General features: G+C 36.6%; 9 protein-coding genes across 9 annotated transcripts; 4 read left to right on the forward strand and 5 right to left on the reverse strand.

Annotated features, from left to right (window-relative positions):
- Positions 1-43: 43 nt before the first annotated feature.
- FAT1 (long-chain fatty acid transporter FAT1) lies at positions 44-2,062 on the reverse strand (the record flags this gene model as incomplete). The annotated part of the gene is made up of 1 exon (XM_447451.1): positions 44-2,062. The coding sequence occupies one exon, from the start codon at positions 2,060-2,062 to the stop codon at positions 44-46; it is 2,019 nt and encodes a 672-aa protein (XP_447451.1).
- A 597-nt stretch (positions 2,063-2,659) lies between these two features.
- Positions 2,660-3,541, reverse strand: FIG1 (Fig1p; the record flags this gene model as incomplete). Its single annotated transcript, XM_447452.1, has 1 exon — positions 2,660-3,541. One exon carries the CDS (start codon positions 3,539-3,541, stop codon positions 2,660-2,662), a length of 882 nt encoding a protein of 293 aa, XP_447452.1.
- Positions 3,542-4,102: 561 nt separating this feature from the next.
- Positions 4,103-4,993, reverse strand: ATP3 (F1F0 ATP synthase subunit gamma; the record flags this gene model as incomplete). The annotated part of the gene is made up of 1 exon (XM_447453.1): positions 4,103-4,993. The coding sequence occupies one exon, from the start codon at positions 4,991-4,993 to the stop codon at positions 4,103-4,105; it is 891 nt and encodes a 296-aa protein (XP_447453.1).
- Positions 4,994-9,021: 4,028 nt separating this feature from the next.
- On the forward strand, positions 9,022-9,705 carry PDX3 (pyridoxamine-phosphate oxidase PDX3; the record flags this gene model as incomplete). The annotated part of the gene is made up of 1 exon (XM_447454.1): positions 9,022-9,705. One exon carries the CDS (start codon positions 9,022-9,024, stop codon positions 9,703-9,705), a length of 684 nt encoding a protein of 227 aa, XP_447454.1.
- Positions 9,706-10,217: 512 nt separating this feature from the next.
- On the forward strand, positions 10,218-11,264 carry HMT1 (protein-arginine omega-N methyltransferase HMT1; the record flags this gene model as incomplete). Its single annotated transcript, XM_447455.1, has 1 exon — positions 10,218-11,264. One exon carries the CDS (start codon positions 10,218-10,220, stop codon positions 11,262-11,264), a length of 1,047 nt encoding a protein of 348 aa, XP_447455.1.
- A 763-nt stretch (positions 11,265-12,027) lies between these two features.
- Positions 12,028-13,323, forward strand: CDS1 (phosphatidate cytidylyltransferase; the record flags this gene model as incomplete). The annotated part of the gene is made up of 1 exon (XM_447456.1): positions 12,028-13,323. One exon carries the CDS (start codon positions 12,028-12,030, stop codon positions 13,321-13,323), a length of 1,296 nt encoding a protein of 431 aa, XP_447456.1.
- Positions 13,324-14,004: 681 nt separating this feature from the next.
- CSG2 (mannosylinositol phosphorylceramide synthase regulatory subunit) lies at positions 14,005-15,276 on the reverse strand (the record flags this gene model as incomplete). Its single annotated transcript, XM_447457.1, has 1 exon — positions 14,005-15,276. The coding sequence occupies one exon, from the start codon at positions 15,274-15,276 to the stop codon at positions 14,005-14,007; it is 1,272 nt and encodes a 423-aa protein (XP_447457.1).
- Positions 15,277-16,350: 1,074 nt separating this feature from the next.
- On the reverse strand, positions 16,351-17,235 carry SCO1 (Cu-binding protein SCO1; the record flags this gene model as incomplete). Its single annotated transcript, XM_447458.1, has 1 exon — positions 16,351-17,235. The coding sequence occupies one exon, from the start codon at positions 17,233-17,235 to the stop codon at positions 16,351-16,353; it is 885 nt and encodes a 294-aa protein (XP_447458.1).
- A 1,168-nt stretch (positions 17,236-18,403) lies between these two features.
- Positions 18,404-21,148, forward strand: CHS2 (chitin synthase CHS2; the record flags this gene model as incomplete). Its single annotated transcript, XM_447459.1, has 1 exon — positions 18,404-21,148. One exon carries the CDS (start codon positions 18,404-18,406, stop codon positions 21,146-21,148), a length of 2,745 nt encoding a protein of 914 aa, XP_447459.1.
- Between the last annotated feature and the right edge of the window lie 119 nt (positions 21,149-21,267).

Consider the following 21,267-nt stretch of genomic DNA (forward strand, 5'->3'; position numbering starts at 1 on the left):
AATATAAGAACAGAATATGGCTTCAGATGGTATAGATTTGAAACTAAAGTTTTGCAACATTATTCTCAATGTCTTTCCAATCCTCATTTGTTAGAAGTTTGTATTCATTATAATTTTTTAGCCAAAAAATTTCATCCTTTCCGTCTAAACCGTGTGGAAGTTTTTGATCCCTATAATCTTTCTTCGAGATTTTATGATTATCCGTCATTCTAATCTCTCTTACAAATTTAACAAACAATGGTAGTGCATACTTGGGTAAGGTCTTATTCAAGGTTGATAACCAGTTATTGAGTAGTTTTATTTTCTCACTGGAATCATAATCATGGTTCTTCAATTTTAGTACAGCAAAACCAGCCCGACCTTCATATTTTGGAACTTTAATACCAACAACAACAACTTGCGTTATCTCATTTTTGCTTGCAGTAGTTAGTTGATCTTCAACTTCCATAGTAGAGACATTTTCAGATTTCCACCTAAAAGTGTCACCCATTCTATCAAGGAAATACCATTGACCGTATTTGTCTGCCTTTAGGAGATCACCGCATCTATACCAAGCATCGCCTTTTCTGAAAACATCTCGTAAAACCTTGGATTTTGTAGCTTTTTCATTCCCTAGATAGCCTTGGAAAGAAGTCTCAGGTTTTCTTGGAAAAAAGATTCTCATAAGCATTTCACCTGGTTCTCCAACATCAGGCACTTCACACAGGCCTTTTGAATTTCTATAAATAATGGAGTCATCATTTGGATCCATCTTAACAAGGGTTTGCTGATATTGCAAGAACCAGTTGATAATTGTACCATAACTTCTGCACGCGCCAACCCCAAAATCTCCTCTTTGAAATGTGGTTGTTGCAAATGGGGCCTCGGTTGCCGCATAAAATTCACCAATAACTTCGAGATTAAATCTTTTCCTGAAATCTTGCCAAATATCGGGTCTTAAACCGTTACCATACGCAATCTTAGCAGTATGCATATGCTCATATTTACTCTCAGGGCTGTGTAATAAATATCTACAGATTTCACCAACATATTGGACATGAGTTGCTTGAGTTAGATAAACTTGTTTCCAGAAGTTTGTAGCAGAAAATTTGTTGGAAATTGCAAGACAGCCACCTTTGGATAAAATAGCACAAGCACCTAATAAAGCTGCTGTTGAGTGGAACAAAGGCATTGCAGTGAAAACTGTACTTGTGTTATCCATATGTAAAACATGGCCAAATAATTGACAGCCAACATGCGCTTTTCTCCAAGACATAATTGCAGATTTTGGTAAACCAGTAGTACCGGATGTGTAAATCAACATAGCAGGCTTGAAGTCTGTTAGACCTTCTGGAGATCTTATTATAGGATCTTGTAAGAATTGCGGAGAATTCACATCGTTCAAGATGGCCATTAGTTCTTGTTCCTGTAGATAATTTAACTGAATACCTGGGATTGCATTTAAAATTTCTTCTTCAGTTTGTTTGATAGGTTTACTAGCATCAGGATCTATGAAAACCTTACTTATATTCGAAATTTTTAATGAGTGAACCAAAGGACTACCAATGGTGTTATAGTTTAGGAATGCAGGAATAGCGCCCAGGTTCCAACTTGCCAACCATAGGAACATAAATAATGGTTTGTTGGTACAGTCAATGCCGATGTAGTCACCAGCGTTAACCTTATAACTGTTTTTCATGACATAAGAAAGTCTCAAAACAATATCGTAGGTTTCCTTGTAGCTATAAGTTTGTAATTCATATTCACCTTTCTCAGCCAGTGGTTTTGGGTATGAAATCAAAGGACGATGGCCATTAGTTCTGACTTGTTCTTCAAATTGATACCAGCACTGAAATCTATGCTTCCTGACCGACCAAATATATTGAAAGACAGCTTTGAAAAAATATGGGATGATGTAAATATCTTCCCTGATGTGATTTTCAGCATCAAGTCTATTAAACCAATCACCTAAGGACCATGACAGTAATTCCTTGATGGGATAGAGGATGATTTTAACAAGCTTAAACAGCACCCAAAATATTCTGCCAATTAGGAAGATAATAATTTTGAAAGGAGCAGGCATGTCTTATGTGCAAAAAAATAATGATGTTGACAATCGTCTTGCAAATTAACTATAAACAGAAAGATCTTGCAAAAAAATCCAATAAGCGTGTAATATAACAGGAAAACCAGAAAAAAAAGGTAAATCTATCAAACAAAAAAGTTATCGACCTGAACTCTCGTTAGGATGCTCCAAGTGGATGGTAGAAGATTCAAAAATTCAATCAATACTCGAAGCCAAGTCTAGCTGTTATAAATTTCTTTAGCTACTTCCCCAGTAAACAATATTCTATTCTCTTTATGAGAAATGTAATAGAGATAAAAAAAAATTTCAAAAACAGGTGTATGTTTATAGCACTTCAATTTATGTCAAACTTATGAATTTTGTCAGACCTGTTTATATAAAAGGCACATTTTTCAATAACAACTTTAGATTGAGAAGACTCGCGTTATTTTTTGTTTCTGTCCGAATTTCTCGAGTTTCCTACGCTCTTCCTTCCAGAATGGTTAACGACAATGGTTAAAAATCCTACTTACATTTGAAGAAAAATGTATACAATCAATTCAATTGCAACAGTATATCTAGAATAGGGGCCTTGTATATTTTACAAATGAAAGTTTAAGTCTTTTCTGTCATTGAACTATTAGTAGAAAAATTATAGTTCAAATCTAGGTCCAAATCACTGACCTCACTTTTGCGGTCTCTAATATATAGAAACCATAAAAGAATTGTATTGATCAATTGGAAGGAAAAGATAAGCCACGCCATAGATGCTGCTTTTCTTCCTCTATGTGATTTTATTATCCCAAGGCTTGCTGGAGGTATAAGCTTTGCAGTGGCTCTTGTTGCGACATGCTCCCACATAACACCAATAGTCCAAAGCAATAACAACAAACTAGCCAAAACAATATTATAGATGTTTATCCAGTTTTTAAATGGCAATAATGGGATCAAATAATATGTCATTCCGATAAACTCAAGCACAGTGAAGGCAACAGTAGCTATCAAAAGATGCGGATGTACAACTTTTGCTGCGGTAATCTGCGCTAATTCCAGCAGATTGAGTGTTACTGGTGTTGATGTTGTAGTATTTGAACTTTGTGACGATTTTGGAACATTGAACAATTGCAATGTAATATCACTATAAATGCTTTCATTCTCGATTGTTTTACCAGAATAGCATTTTGTAGCAATAGAGTTATTATCCATATTATAAACTCTTGGGACTTTGTCAATACAGGTACGTAAATATCCAACTTTAACCACGACATTCTCAAATCCAGTCGTCTTTGCGTTGTGAGTAAAAGATTGTTTAATCATAGGATACAATGTCGAATCAGAAGCAAATGTGAACCGACTAAGATATGTATTGATGTGGGAAGGGCTATAGCACCCGACCAATAAGAAAACCAATAGAAATATATTAATAAATGTTAGGAGGAGTACAATCATTCGAGGCATACGCTTTGCAATGAAAAATAATGCTGATAGAGTTATCATTGTTACTATTATGTTTGTTTGGTTTCTTACTCAATTTCTTTTATAGTGTTAATTGAACCACAGTTTGTAATATGATGAATACATAATAGCATAATGGTACTTGAGAACTAGTTTTGTGAATACCTTTCTTTTTATATGATATATTATCTATTTGACTTATTCAAAGACTGGTAAGTTTCAAGTATGTAACTTATGAATAACATGCCCTTACCCTATGTTATGAATCATGATAATAAAGAAATGGCGGTTACGGAAGTGTAACACTTCTGAAACCGGATATTTGCTTCAAAAGATTTGAATATTGATAAGATTACTTTTTATTCAATTTCTTCAGTATTTAGAATATACATGTAGTTTTAAGTATTGGGTGTATTTTTGTATTCTGGCTTATGAAACAAGTTCCTTTAAGAATATGTGTCATATATTGTTTCTATAACCTGACTTGCTTAAAAAAAACCCTCGAATGAGAAATGAAAGTATTTGCAGAATATATTTTCATAGTGTTGTTTTTCAACAAATTTTTTGATGACAATAGATTTGACTATAATAAATTTACAGCACTTACTCCAAAGATGAAGCACCAGTAATAATATCCACCAATTCGTTGGTAATAACAGCTTGTCTAGTTCTGTTGTATAGAATGGAGTACCTGTTGATCATATCACCAGCATTCTTAGAAGCGTTATCCATAGCATTTCTTCTGGCTGAAATCTCAGCAGCATAACCCTCGGCCATTGCGGTCATAATTTGGTTAGCCAAAGTGTATTCAAAAAGGTCACGGGATACCTTGTTGTCAGCATCAATTTCAAACTTGCTGTATGATGGGGATTGTTCAATTGTTTCTGGATTGAAAACTGGCTTGCTAGTAGGTTCAAATGACAAAGAACTTATTGGATCATTGTAGTAGATAGAGATCTTTGGATAAATACCAGCATTCAATTCGGTCAAGATTTTGTCAGCAATCAAACTAGATTCCTCAAAAGTTGGGGCTTCTTTACCAACACCATTGATTGAGAACTTCAAATTATCTGGATTGCTTCTCAATAGTTGGGTCTTTATTTTATCACCAATAGTAACGACATCAGCTTGTGGAGCTTCAGCTAAATGTCTTCTGACTGCTTTGGCCAATTGTGAGTGAATAGCACCACATAGACCCTTGTCCGAAGTGATGGCAATGACCAATTCTTTAGGAGTTTCACCCTCTGCTTCCAAAGGTTTTGTCTCGGCGTTGTTGTAAAATTGTTTGTCAGCAGCATCCATCTTCTTTGCAGCTAGTTTGGCTTTCTCAGCTTTACTCAATCTAGTAGAAGCGACAATTTTCATGGTCTTTGTAATCTTTTCGATGTTTTTAATGGACTTCAATCTAGTTTCAACTTCTTTCAAAGTGGCATAGTTTCTGGTCGATGCCCAGGCAATCGACCTACTACCATTGATAATATTTCTAGACAACATTCTGAATTCACAAATGATACAGCTTCCTCACTTTGTCTCAAAACTTCTTCCTTAGGCACCCTATACAGTTATATCAAGCAGTATATTGCAAGTTTCTATTCTAACTCTCTTTAATAAAGGGCAGATAAAACTTTCAATAAGAAACAAATTCAAAAGAGACACTTGATGGTCACCGATAATATAACCACTCTGAAGTCAACAAACTATGATGGCTAAATATTATTGAAGCTTAAGGTAGGATTATTTGTTTAAGAAACATTTACTAGTGTCACGGATGAGACTATTCATTCTATTTTGCCATTCCCCCAATTGCTATTGGAAGAAAACATGAGTTACAGAGTACACACTGCAGATAGCTTGACGTTGAGAATGATGTTCTTCGTTTTTCCGATCTTCGAAGAAGAAGGGACGTTCAGGTGTCTTTACTACGACCCTTTCACTCAGAAGTGCATGTACTTATATATGATTGGTTAAATGTCACGTGACTAAAGTTGTTTACAGCTATCTATTTCAGTTGCAGTACCGCGCATAATGTTTGCGGTACTATAATGAAATTGATAATCCCAAAACCACATTGTATTGCGCACACAAGAAATATCTCTAAGATAACAAGACGTAGACGGCCAACATTGTTTTCTCTAAATTTTGTAGATTATTGGTTCTGAAAGTCCTATAGTCATGGAATTATTTTACGTTTTTAAGAGTTTTTGTGTGTCTTTCAACTACTACCTTATATTTCGAGATTAAAGAGTAGTGCGAGAAATTGAATTTTCCAAAAATTGTAAGCAGAATTGATTTGAAAGTATAACAACAGGAAATGATGGCTTTAGTAGATGAATCCAAAAAGCGTTAACATTTACCTATGATTGTTTCTCATGCAAACTTCCAATATACCGCTAAATGGATATTACCGAATGTGAAGACACTGGTTAATTATCCAAAAAAAAAGTGTTTGTAGATTTTGTGAAACACAGTCAAATATCAAGTGAATGAGTTTTCTTGCCATTCCTGTATTCACATGTAAGAATACATTAACGGATCGTATCAAAACCCAATAAACACATACGATTGAGGGTCAGAAGGATATAACATTTTCAAAAATGAAAATAAATATTCTATCCTCCTGTAGTGATGCCAGTCACCAACTAACATAAAATACCTGAAGTTAATCATCATTATAAGTAGCGAACAGCCGAACACGAGTCAAATAGTAAACATTCGAAATTGTGTTCAGTTACCAAGAATAGATCTACTAGTTTTCTCATCACAGGATATTACAGCCAAAGTTATTGATCTATGCTGTGATATAATCAGAATAGCACAACATTAATTCCACTGGAAATAGTTAATTAGTCTCATTAGATCGACATTAGAGAAGGGGTATACCGGAAATATTATACATTGCAATTGGATGTTCCAAATAATTACAATCATCAAAATGAAAATTGTTAAATGTATATGCAAAAGCAATGTTCCTCACTCCTAACTCTGAGCGCGCGCTCTCTCATATGGCAGAGTTGTTGCTCCTTGTGCAAGTCGATTATTTCCAAAGACTGCTATTGATGATTTAGAGATGTTGATCTGACGAAAAAAGCTAATAGATATCCATTGGTATCAACCCTAAAATAGTATTAGAATCTCGAGTACACCTCGCTCATTAAAACACTACATAGTGTTTACAGCCCGCATACATTATAATGAATATTGATTATGTCATCACAATTAAAACTGCTATCTAAGAAACCTCGTGTGAGACCAAAAAAGATAAACAATCGCTGTTCCTACGCACCTGTAGTCAACAAAACCACAGACACTAAGAAACAGACGTACTGATATAGCGTTTTTGAGCTCGTTAAGATTATAGACCTATCATGAAAGAACTAGTCTTCTAAGAAAGCACCGCACGAGACAAAAAAATCGCATGCAGCATTTTATCAGTGAAAAACGAAAAAAGCAGGAATGCGAAAATCATTCTTCAATAGATATTGCTTCTCAGATGCTCTCCCATGAAAGTTGCGATGTCATTGTGATGGACCACTCCAGCGTATCTGGTCATACCAGAGTATTGTTGTAGAAAATAAGAGCCTTCATCATTCAAGCTATACAAAGGACTATGAAAAGAGTAGTTGACGCTAAACCCATAATCAGATCTATGCATTAACTAGTAAAAACCCATGGTAACCAAAGTACAGCGTTGGATAGTTATTAGTAGTTCCATTTATCAATCAACAATGCTCCGGAATATTGCAAATGTTTCTCATAATAAACTCAAAGTTATAGGACCTATGTTTTGAACTCATAAAAGAGGAACATAAGAAGACCTAATCTGATGGTGACATGGCATACAAAGCATGATCTATCTCTGATAGGTTTTCCTGAATTACTTTTTGTTTTGCATGCATTAGATCAAGAACAAACTCCACCAATGCTCACAGAAGATTCAGGTTAGCCAATAATCAGATATTACAGATCTATGGGTACTGTGGGGTCTGGGTGCTGACTGGTAAATCCCTCCCTCCTGGGAGTTTCCTTACAACATAGATGTTAAGCATAAAATTGAAGTCCTAGGTGCTTAAAAACCTCTTTGGAATTTTCAACTCTTTACTTGCGTCCTGTGCATAGCTCATCATCTTTTATATGAGTGCCTACACTCTGCAATGGAAGCCCAGGAGTGAAAGAATGTCAAACCATGGCTTGATATTGACTGTGTTTCCAAAGATACATGATATGGTATATTATGCCAGAAATGGGAGTGTGACGAAAGAAACCACGAGGACATGCGTATGCACCTGTGATCCGCATAAACACCAATCACTTTCTAACATTATACAACCACATGCAACTTACACACGTCTCTAAACGCGATAGCGGTTAATACAAAACCCTACTTAAAATTGGTAACCAATGGTACCTGTCGTTAAAAAGCTACGTTATGGTTCATGATGGTGAGATACTGTCAGTTCGATTGAACAAAACACGACAACCAACTCGAATTTGATATGTGTGAATTGAATGCCTTTTTGTCACGAGAAAAATTTTTCATGATGATGTTTTGCTAACTATATAAATTGCTGAAAAATACTGAATACATAAGATGAAATAATAATAATTCAGGTCAATGAAATAAGCAAATTTATTCAGTTCGATTTAAATTCTTACATAGCCTCTCGAGGAAAGCTATTTCCAACCAGAATTTTATTATAACATTGAGGTTTTAGTGGTAGATAGTTAGGCTAAAGTTGTTATTGAATGAAAAGGATTTCTGAAGAACTTCAGTCTGATTGATCTTACCGATTATGTCTATTCCTATCGTAAGCATATCGATTATCCAGTATCATTGGCTGTCTGCATTTAACCTACTTGCAAACGGTCTCTCTAAGCTGGAAGAATAAGTCCATGCATCATAAATTTTAGTGGTGTGTTGGCGAGAAGCTTCAAGTTCAGTGATTTATATCTGATACATCTCTTGATGTATCATACTCTATGATTTTCTTCACTCTACAGCTTTTCAGACATGTATATTTTGAATCTATCTATAATAGTCATCTTGCCCGTCCCACTTAGATCAAGTTACCTAAAATTGCGAGTCTTGATCATGGGCATGCCCAAGTAGCAAATACTTTATTAAATGGTAAAGGATTAACCATTAGCTGTAGGCCTTTTTAAATAAGGAACTTTTTTGAAGACTATCAAGTGTTGTAAGTTATAACTGGTTCGTCAGTCAAAACGGAGTCAAATTAGCGTCTCGGGTGCCCTGTTAAGACGTAATTCGCTCAATGTGCTTAATTGCAAATTGTCACTGCTGAAAATCGGATGTGAATTGAAGGGGCCAGGGTGTCTCAGCGATGAGTAATATCAATTTTGTTATGTTGAGGAATAGACCATTGCAGATGCAGATATATAAATCAATCTGTAAAAACATCTATTTTTTTAGTGGAAGGCAGGTTTCATTAAAGAAATTAAACTTTCGTTTTATTTCTTATTGTTTGCAGAAAAATAACTATAAAATTAAGCATATTACATCAAAAATGTCTGAGAAGGAGACCACGCAGCAACCAATTATATTTGCACCAGAAACTTATCAATATGATAAGTACTCGCTGAATGAGGGTCAACTGAAAGATGACCCAATTGATCAATTTGTTGAATGGTTTGATGACGCTAAGAATGACCCCAGAGAGACACTACCAGAGGCAATCACATTTTCTTCTGCCGAACTTCCCAGTGGAAGAGTCTCATCTCGTGTGTTATTGTTCAAAGAATTGGACCACAGAGGTTTTACCATCTATTCTAACTGGAAAACAAGTGGTAAAGCACATGACATTGCCACAAATCCAAACGTTGCTATTAATTTCTTTTGGAGAGATTTGCAAAGGCAAATCCGTATTGAAGGTTTCTCAGAGCATGTTAATCGCGAGACATCAGAAAGGTATTTTCAAACTAGGCCTCGTGGTTCGAAGATAGGTGCTTGGTCTAGTCCTCAATCCACTGTATTGAAAGATAGAAATGAGTTGGAACATATTGTCCAAGAAAATGAGAATAGATTTAAAGGTGTCGAAGATGTGCCATGTCCTGACTACTGGGGTGGTTTGAGAGTAGTCCCTTTGCGTATTGAGTTTTGGCAAGGAAGGCCAAGCCGTCTACATGATAGGTTCGTATATGAAAGGAAAACAGAGCATGACCCATGGGAACTACATAGAATCGCTCCATGAAATGTAATCATGAATCTACACATAAAAGGTATCACATCACAAGTTTTTGTTTTAACTTGCTCTTTTATTCCATGTAATATATAATGGCATTTTCTTTCTATGTATTTGAATAAAATATGGTTACATCACGAACAACTAGTATCAAAATCGGTAAAGTTAATATCCTCTTACAGTTTAGTGATAATGAATGGGTTTCACTGCGTTTGTACTTTCTGATTTGCATTGCTCAACGCTTTCTTGTTCTCAAAATCTTTAAATTCATCACTCCTCCCCCTACCCCCTCCTTCACAGAACTCCCGAAGCTCACAATGGAAAATTTTTTCTTTCAGATTGTCAAAGCTCATCGCATTCCTAGGTAGTATATTAATGAGACATTTCAGCAAAGAATAGTCAAGAGAAATATGGTTACTCTTTCCAATCTTTTCAATTTATATCTTAAGTTGCTTATCTGTACTTTTGACCACAAATCGAGTCTTTGTTCATAAAAGATCAAGAAATAATTCAGACAAACTATGAGTAAGACTACAGTCGCTGAGTCTGCAACAGACAAGCAGAACTTGAACCAATATGAGCAGCATTATTTCACTTCCTATGATCACTACGGTATTCATGAAGAAATGTTGCAAGATACCGTTCGTACTTTATCCTATCGTAACGCTATAATTCAAAACAAGGACATGTTTAAGGATAAGGTTGTCCTAGATGTCGGTTGTGGTACTGGTATTCTATCCATGTTCGCCGCTAAAAACGGTGCTAAACATGTTATTGGTGTTGATATGTCTAGTATTATTGAAATGGCTAGAAATTTGGTTGAACTGAACGGGTTCTCCGACAAGATTACTTTACTACGTGGTAAGTTGGAAGATGTTGAATTACCTTTCCCAAAGGTTGATATAATCATCTCCGAGTGGATGGGTTATTTCCTTCTATATGAGTCTATGTTAGACACAGTTCTATATGCAAGAGACCGTTACCTTGTTGAAGGCGGTTTAATCTTCCCGGACAAATGTTCTATCCATGTTGCCGGTTTGGAAGATGCTCAGTATAAGGACGAAAAGATTAACTACTGGCATGATGTATATGGATTTGATTACTCTCCATTCATTCCTTTAATTATGAAGGAGCCAATTGTTGACACTGTTGAAAGAAATGCTGTCAACACTACGAGAAGTCAATTAATTGAATTCGATCTAAACACAGTAACAATCGCCGATCTTGCATTCAAATCGAAGTTTAAAGTTCAAGCCAAGAGGCAGGATGTCATTAGTGGTCTAATCTCATGGTTTGACATTGAATTTCCTGCACCAAAGGGTCAAAAGCCGGTAACTTTTTCCACTGGTGCTCATGCTCCATACACTCACTGGAAACAAACTGTCTTCTACTTTCCAGATGACCTAGAGTGTGAAACTAACGATGTTCTTGAAGGTGAGTTAGTTTGTGCACCAAACAAGCAAAATAACAGAGATTTGGACGTCAAAATCAGTTACAACTTCAAGCCGGTTGGTATTGACGCCAGTTCAAGAACTAAGAAGAATGAGGCTACCTTCATCATGCATTAGGATACTCCAAGCATGCAAATTTTCTTTTTTCTTTATATTAAATGTCAATCGTAAAATTAGAGTATTTCCTGCTTGCATTGAAGTCATTCGCGACATAGGAAAACCAATTAGCATAATTCTTCACCAACATATTCTTTCTATTTTTTTCCCTGATTTGTACAATAGCTTAAAACAATAACATTAAACTATCAAACGATCCAAAATGATATCCTCGGGCAATAGTCGGCAGACATGATCATTGTCGGGAGGATACAATATTTATAAGTCTGATTCACAAAATACTATGATGTTCAAGTGCTCTTCTGAACAGTGTTGTAATAATAGTGTATAATAGTAATAAATCATATATGCGTGTACATGATAATTTCATTTTATCTCATTATAGCCGAAGCTCATCGCAATTTTTGATTAATTCTGATTTTTCCATATAGAAGACGTGAATTTTTAAAGGAAATCAATGCCGTGTGTACGGTACTTTCTCAGATCATCGCCCAAACTATGAATTGATTTCAAGAAAAAAAAACATTGAAAATTTCCAAATCCACTTCACTTCACATGGAAATTTTGCAAAAAGTTGCAAAAAAACAAAGAAGTACCATAATGATGTAGTTAGACATCATGCATATTTAATTTAGGTATATACATATTAAAAATCATTAGAGATTGAACTTGAAGACTAGGTTATTCATATATCTTCTTTGTAAGGTGAACTTCCTAAATCTCTGACTATTCCATTTGCATTCAAAGAGGGAAGTGTTCTAAGATGGCAAAGAAGAGTAACGCTAAAAGGCTGGCTACCAAGAAAGCCAATGCAGCTACTGTTGCAAGTAATGCTGCCACAGACGCCACTGAAAAGAAACCAGAAAGTAGAAAGTATAACTTTCTAATAAGAACGATATGGACATTCATTATGATCGGAGGATTTTTTGCCGTTTTGGCATCAGGCCACATCTGGTGTGTAATGCTGATTTTGTTATGTCAAATTGCTATATTTATGGAATGTATAGCTGTGACAAGTGGATCAAGCCGTGAAAGAGATTTACCATTAACAAAGACTCTAAACTGGTACTTCTTAATTACTACCATTTATTACTTGGAAGGCTCTTCCCTTTTCAGATTCTTGGAACCAGCATTCTACAAATACACTTTATTAAGAATGGTTGTTGAACATCACAAGTTTATTTGTTACTGTTTCTACGTGTTTGGTGTGGTATTATTCGTTTGCAGTTTAAGAAAGGGTCACTTGAAATTTCAATTTGCCTCCCTTTGTATCACGCACATGGTTATGCTATTTGTTGTTGCTCAAGCTTACTTAGTTACTAAAAATGTATTAAATGGTTTATTTTGGTTCCTATTGCCATGCGGATTGGTTATTGTAAATGATATATTTGCATACCTTTGTGGGATTACTTTGGGACGTACTAAATTAATTGCCATATCTCCAAAAAAGACCTTAGAAGGTTTCCTAGGTGCTTGGTTTTTCACTGCGCTTGCAAGTATCATCTTAACAAGATTGTTGTCACCATACATGTACCTGACATGTCCAGTGCAAGATTTGCACACCAACTTCTTCTCCAACCTGACTTGTGATTTGAATCCAGTATTTTTGAAGCAAGACTATAAGACACCTCCATTTATCGCTGAGAAGTACGGTATCAACGTCATTACCGTTAAGCCAATTTATTTCCACGCCTTGAATTTGGCTACTTTTGCTTCTCTGGTCGCTCCATTTGGTGGTTTCTTTGCTTCAGGTTTGAAGAGAGCTTTCAAGGTCAAGGACTTTGGTCATTCCATTCCAGGACATGGTGGTATTACCGACAGAGTTGATTGTCAAATTTTGATGGGATCTTTCACGTACCTTTACTACACTACATTTATCAATGAGCGCGGCATCACAATTGAAAGCATCATATCCACTATATTAATAAACTTCAACGAAAAGCAAATCATCGAAATCGTACTCAGACTCAATAAAAAACTACTTGAAAGTGGTCTGTTAGAAAAGAAGGAATTTAAATCTATTGGACAGATATATTCCAAATGTGCTGACAGGTTATAAATGAAAAACCGTAGAATATATATGAACTCGTGATTATATAGCGCTTGACTTTTGCTATTTGAGCGATTCTTTTTTTTTTCCCCTGTTAGGTGAAAAGATATGACACTAAGTAAATATTTATAAAACTACACTGTATAATAATGAAAATGCTAATAAATAGGCAAAAAGCTATCCAGGTAGAATTATGCATTTTGATAATGAAAGAGTATTTTTTTAATTGATATCATAACAATCGCGAATGAGAAATATATAGTAAAAAAAGTATATTTATAATAACAATGGTTCATAACGGAATAAAAAAAGTGAATAAAAAAGGTTATTGCCCATTTACTTTCTCGGCACAGATCACGGAGGATAACATGTAATAGAAATGTGATGCAAATTTAGATATAAAAGGAATGAACGTGAATCTGAAATTTCAAAAGATAATAAATGTTTTTGGAATCAATGAACAACCTGGTCATAGATAGAAATATATGGCCATTGAGGTTGAGCAGTCCAGCAAGGCATCATAACATGAGTATTGTTTTAGAATTGAAAGCAAATAAAATGGAGGTGTTTTGTCAACATCACATATTAATCTTTTAGAATGTTGTCCTGTTAGATAATATGGGAATCTGGGTAGGGTTTCAAGTTATATCAGTAAAAATAGTTAAACAAAAGTTTGTTTATCCCATAAATTTAATGCTGCATTTTTTTCTCATTAAATGTAAAGCTCAGGATTAAACAGCAAATGGTCAAAATAATGTATCCGATCACTTCCCATCTTATGATGGTTGTTTGAGTTGGTTCACTAATCCAGTCGCTAATACCCATAAAGATAATTGCACCCAAGTTGCATGTGGTCAAGTACTCAGGAGAGGCATTTCTATTCAACAATAATAGGGATAATAAGCATGGGATTACACCAAATACAATACCAACCATAGCTGATAGCCAGAATGTTCTATCGCTGTAAAGAAAAGATACAGTTTCGCTTGACGTTGGAATGGCAGGCAGGAATGGAAATAAGACAATCATACCGACCAAACCAATGAAAGATAGATGAGTACATTGTTTGACAAAACTGTTGACAGCATTTCTGGCCTTGATGTGTTCCAACAGCGAATGTGAAACAGAAGATTGTGGCAAAGTTTTTGTGAGCACACTCGAGCTGCGAGAGCGGCCACCAAACCAACGGTTCCAAAGCACTGCGAATGGACCAATAGTCAAAGCACCCAGACCACATAGCAAGGAACTCTTTAATCTGTCAAATAAGAAAGGATCAGATAGTTCGCCTGTATCTTTGTTAATAGATAATTTACCAGATAGCATATCGCAGGTGGCTTTGGTGTATGATATGATCAGAATACCAATCAGAGCAGTAAGCATGATAATGAAGTTTCTGAAGACGTTTTGTCTCCTTGCCAAACCGCAGACACCATACAACAAAGTAACTATTTCAAAGATCGAAGTGTTTTGGATCAGAGCCACGTCAAAAGCTGGTGACATGGACAGGGCCAAGTTATAAGTGACCAGAGCTATGATCAGTAAAGCGGTCAATACTATCAGCTTCAAAAAATAGGTGAAGTTTCTCCACGACACTATTTGGTTGTTCTTGTTAGCCTGGCGTTGGTAGTATTGCAACAGCATTCTATTCGTGTTTCTGTGTTCAGGATCCTCGTCCCCTTCGACAATGGGCACCAGGTCTGCCTGATCAGGCTCGGTACTCTGTTTGAACTCTTTCCACATTTTAGCTATAGGCATCAAGAAAGTCCATGATGCGAAATATATGAATGTCAGGTACAGCGTGAGTATATACGTACCGCTTGAAGTGTTACCTGTATCCACGCCTGCTGCATCCTGTTCCGACGCGCTCGTAGCAACAACTTGCCTCGACTGTATAGTCGATATACATTTAGTCTGTATCACGTAACCGATCACACCGGTAAACCATAGTAAAGAGTTTGACATTATGTGAGCTATCAGATACCACGCTTTCTAGCTCAGCTTCGAAATTCCCTGTAACTTAGCAAATGATTTCAAGGAAATGAAAGAAAAACAATGCCTATCTATATAGTCAAAGAGCCAAATAAAAAAATTTATCTCTCGCCTAGAAAATATCTATCCTTATATCAAAGCAATAAATATACGCTGGAAGACAAAGAAAATGCTAATGCAACTTCCCTCCCCCAACAATGTTATAGCTATCAATCTTCCCTTTCAAGCAATGGGCTTAAAAAACAATCAAATAAAAGAAATGGCGAAATTTGCTGTTAAGAGAAGATCACTATTAAGGACGAAGTGACATTTGAGAAATTGTATCGTGAAGTACGTGGGCTAAGAAATTCGCTCTTTCTTCTGCACTTCCATCTGCCCCCTTCCCCCCGCCTCCCCCGTTCTTTCTCTCCCAACAGTCGAGGCTACTAGACTATCCGTACGTCATATAGCTACGTTATTTCTTTTTGACTATTCTCAGAGTTGCAGGATGTATGGGCGTTTCTTAGTTGCACACGGTTTCCACTAAAAAAACTGTGCACAAGATGCCAGAGATCTCTCCTAGATTATCTTATCTGCAGTAGAGAGTGCAATCCGCCCCCCCCCCCACATACTGAGCCGGGGGGGGAAAGGGAGAGGGAAGCAAGAGATTTCAAGAAATACATTCTCTTGTTTCTTTTTTTACTGTGATGTGCGACATTATTTTGGAGATATTCCCGGGGAGCTAAAACATAGTGGGGTGCGGTATGTTCTGAGTATTTTCTATTATATGTTTATTTCGTGTCATTTCTTTCTTTTTGTTGTCAAAGGGCAGATGGAAGTTTGTGTGGGATAGCGGATAAGGCGGGTAAGGCGGATAAGGCGGATACGCGGATGGCCGTTGGGACTCTTCTCAGCCTTCTATCCCCGTGTAGGCGTTGAATAGATTGATCATGTGACCCCTTTTTGAATTGTGATCTGTTGCTTGGACGTTTTTGACTTGCATATTGTTTATATTATTAATGGAAATGAGTTGCTATAATCTATTTACATGGATTTCGTATATCTCTTTTATTTATTCAAGAACGACAGCCACGAGTTCTTGGCTTTGTTGCGCTCTGACTCAGGCTGGTATGCCCTCACCTGTTGTACTATCTTGTCTACCCCAGTGGTCTCATCGTAGTTTCTACCTAGTGCTTCGACGAAGTTACCTTCTGGGTCCATTAGATAGAAGAATATGGAGTGGTCGACCAGGTAGTCCTGCCCTGGTTTCACATTTGGTGGTGTAGAAAAGTACACTCTGTATTGCTTGCACGCGTGCTTCACTTGGTCGTATGTACCTGTTAATCCGATTATACCGTCATGGAAATCGCTCAGGTACTGCTTCAACACCTCAGGTGAGTCTCTAGCTGGATCACACGTGATAAATATGGGCTGTAAATGTATATCGTGCTTCTTATCCAAAACATCTAGCCATTCACCTAATTTATCTAGTTCGTCGGGACAAATATCGGGGCAATGGCTGAACCCGAAATAGACGATGCTGAACTTGCCACGCAGATTCTTCTCAGTAAACTCTTTACCTTCCGTGTCGACAAGTGTGAAAGGACCCCCTAATGAGGGCTTGCCGTAGCCGCGATTGGCCTCAGCTTCCTTACGAGCTTCCAGCTTTTTCTTCTCATTGGTAAAAACATAGTAAGAAACACCACCCACAACTAGAAATAATGCAATGGCTTTACCAGTTGAAAACTCAATGGAGTTAGACGTCTCAATACCATGCTCCGGTTCAGAACCCTTGGGCCTGCCTGTCAATGGTACCCTACTCAGCTTCTTCTCCCTAACGACAGCGCTATTACAGAAAGTCCTAGTAGCAGCTAAAATTGGTCTCGCAGGCTGTTGCATGACTCGTCTCGTTAGGAGTCTGGTCCTTGCAATATTAGTTACGTTCCTTATCATTTTTATTCTTTATTATTTCGTTATAGCGCTTCTAATATCGTGGTCTATCAATGGCAACTATATGGTAGTTCTGACTCTAACTTTATGAGTTACTCACAATTTATGTTTCACAATAAACAGAGTTATTTAGATAGGAATTGAAAACGATATTAATGCGTAAGACTTACAAGTTACCCAAGATTAATATGGTGCGATATGGTAACCTCAGGTTATATGTGCTCACTAAACCATTTGCTCGATTGGGGGCCTCCCGCAAAAATTATGATCCCCTTTGTGCCAGGATGTCTCTGCTCGAGAAGTCGCACACATATCAACGAGCAAATATCTGTCTCAAAGAACAATTGCCCGTCGTATAGGATATGTATATGCGCATATATATATCACGTGGTCATAAAGGCAGATAGCAAGAGTTTACATTGCCCATATGAGTTTCAAATCTATGTGTTGGAATAAGTTAATAGTAGTATCCCAGGACTGTAAGGATGAAGGCCAAATACTGCCAGCATTAAAGATTTGCCAGGCCTACCGTACTGTTTCATAGTATGGCGAGAAGAATTTCCTCGTGTCTTTTGAAGGTCTTTGATAAGTCCTTTGCAGATAATGGGCATATTGGCTTACTATTAATTCCAAAAACGGTTAATTAAAAATATTAGAATAAATATAGTCTTCACCACTGCTGCTCTCAAACAGTGTGTCTGCTTTACCAAGAAAATCATGTTTTCTTTTCCCTACTGAATAGACAAAATAATAAAATAAGTGACTAACTACGGGATATTCTGTGAGTATGTTTACAGTTTACCCAATTAGGAAGTTTCTTTAATTTTGATAATGCTATACAGATACTTTAAGCTCATCCTTGCTATTCTAGTATTATAATATGGTATTCAGCTGGATTGATGAATAAATGATTTCATATTATTCATAAGAAAGTTGAAAAAATTGGATTTCAGGTTTTATAATTCTTCTTCTTTAAATCAAAAGGGCTTTAGTACGTGGCCAACTGATCTACTATTTAAATATCCTTCAAAGTATAGTTATATTCACAACAAAACCCTGGCAGTCGCTATCAATACCAGGTAAAGCAACTTAAAGTGATATTAGTCAGAGTTAGCTATAACATTGTTAATAAGGTGAGCTGTTGATTCAATTCGCAAGGTAGCTTACACCCATGACTCGGAACCCATTCATGGTAGACTCCTCTCCTCAGAGGTTGACCAGATTCCACACCAACAATAGCACAGATGAATTATATGATTCTCAAAGTTTCCAGGGGCTACCGCAATCACCCTCCAGAGCAGCTTTGAGATACTCTCCTGAAAGACGTAACAGACAGCAGTTTTACCGTGATTCTAATCACAACTCTCCAGCAGTTGATAGATACACTTCAAATTTACAACAATCACCTCATAGGCCGACGGAAACAGTCATTCCAATGAGGCCATATGAGAATACTTATATGTCGCCAACAAGATTCCCTTCTCAAAGTTCAAAATATACCGCTTCTACTGCTACAGCTTTATCGTTTCATGACGAGTTCAAGGACAAAGATGATGTATCAAGCTATGCTTACGACGATCAATCCACGATTTATACTTCGAACACCTTTAATGAAACCAAGTTTGAATTAAACCATCCTACTCGCCAGCCATATGTTCGTCGTGCTAACTCAGAAATGAAAAAACGTAACCATGAAGTTCCTCTAGCAAAGTCAAAAGCAATTTTGAAATTGGATAATCCAATTCCTAAGGATTTACTTGATACTTTGCCAAGAAGGGATTCCCCAGAATTCACTGAAATGAGATACACCGCTTGTACTGTAGAGCCGGATGATTTCTTAGCCGAAGGTTATGGATTGAGATTTGCTGAAATGAATCGTGAATGTCAGATAGCAATCTGTATTACAATGTACAATGAAGACAAATTCGCTCTTGCTAGAACCATTCATTCAATCATGAAAAATGTTGCACATCTATGTAGCAGAGAGAGATCGTCAGTTTGGGGACCTAATGGTTGGAAGAAAGTTTCGGTCATATTGATCAGTGACGGTCGTGCTAAAGTAAACCAAGGTTCGTTGGATTATTTGGCAGCTATTGGTTTATACCAGGAGGACATGGCAAAGGCCTCTGTCAACGGAGATCCTGTCAAAGCACATATCTTCGAATTGACTACACAGGTTTCCATAAACGCTGATCTCGATTATGAATCACAGGGGATTGTTCCTGTTCAAATGGTTTTCTGTTTAAAGGAAGAAAACAAAAAGAAAATTAATTCGCATAGATGGTTGTTCAATGCATTCTGCCCGGTATTGCAACCTAACGTAGTCACATTAGTGGATGTTGGTACCCGATTGAACACAACTGCAGTTTACCATTTGTGGAAGGTCTTCGACATGGACTCTAACGTTGCTGGTGCGGCAGGCCAAATTAAGACAATGAAGGGTAAATGGGGTTTGAAACTTCTAAACCCATTGGTTGCTTCTCAAAATTTTGAGTACAAAATTTCGAATATCATGGATAAACCTTTAGAAAGTGTATTTGGCTATATTACTGTGTTACCTGGTGCACTTTCAGCATACAGATATAGAGCACTGGAAAATCATAGTGATGGTACTGGTCCATTGAATTCCTACTTTTTAGGGGAATCACAAGAAGGTTCAAGTTATGATGTATTCACTGCTAATATGTACTTGGCAGAGGATAGAATTTTATGCTGGGAATTGATAGCTAAAAGAGATGCCAATTGGGTATTAAAGTATGTTAAAGAAGCAACCGGTGAAACAGATGTTCCTGAAGATATACCCGAGTTTATTTCTCAGAGAAGGCGTTGGTTAAACGGTGCTATGTTTGCAGCCCTTTATGCTCATTTGCATTTCTTTCAAATATGGAAAACAAAACACTCATTTTTAAGAAAATTCTTCCTGCATATTGAGTTTTTCTATCAATTTGTGCAAATGACGTTCTCATGGTTCTCCATTGCTAATTTTGTTCTGACATTTTACTATTTAGCTGGTTCTATGAATAGAGTTATCAAGCATGGAGAGGCATTGTTCATATTCTTTAAATACCTGATTTTCTGTGATCTGGCAAGTTTATTCATTATTTCCATGGGTAATAGACCTCAGGGTGCTAAGGTGCTGTTTATATTGTCCATGATACTTCTTACAATATGTGCAGCCTATTCGTTAATATGTGGTTTTGTTTTTGCAATCATTGCATTGAAATCGCAATCAGAACCACATCATATCTTCGTGAATGTAGTCATTTCATTACTTTCGACTTATGGTGCATACGCATTTTGTTCATTCATGTACTTGGATCCATGGCATGTGTTCAGTTCATCGATACAATACTTCCTAACTCTACCAGCTTTTACTTGCACATTGCAAATCTTTGCATTCTGTAACACACACGATGTTTCATGGGGTACAAAGGGTTCTACACAAGAATCAAAGCAGCTTTCTAAAGCTATTGTTGTTCAAGGACCTGATGGCACTCAAATTGTGGAAACTGATTGGCCTCAGGAAGTTGACAAGAAATTCTTGGAGATAAAGAGCAGATTGAAAGAAGTCGAGTATGAGGATGTTCATGTTGATGAATCGCAGAAGAGAAATGATTATTATAGGGATATCAGAACGCGTATCGTGATGATATGGATGCTTTCCAATTTAATTCTGATAATGTCTATTATTCAGGCCTATCCACCTGAAAGAATTAACAATGGATACCTAATATTCATTTTATGGTCTGTTGCAGCATTGGCCGGTTTCAGGGCTGTTGGATCTATTTCATTCCTATTCATGAAATATTTGCGTATGGGTGTTAAATATATGCATAAGAGACAGCGTGGTACCGCTAAAGGTGTCCATATGAAAGCACCAAAAATCAATATTTTCAACAAGGAAGGTAGCACCTGATGATAGCTTGAACATGCATTACCTATTAACAAATTATATATACAACACCTTCATCAATATTTTACTCAATATTTTACTCAATATTTTACTCAATATAATACAATAATACCTAATATCAA

The sequence above is a fragment of the Nakaseomyces glabratus genome, chromosome I (assembly GCF_010111755.1).
Source record: "Nakaseomyces glabratus chromosome I, complete sequence".
Lineage (NCBI taxonomy): Eukaryota > Fungi > Ascomycota > Saccharomycetes > Saccharomycetales > Saccharomycetaceae > Nakaseomyces > Nakaseomyces glabratus.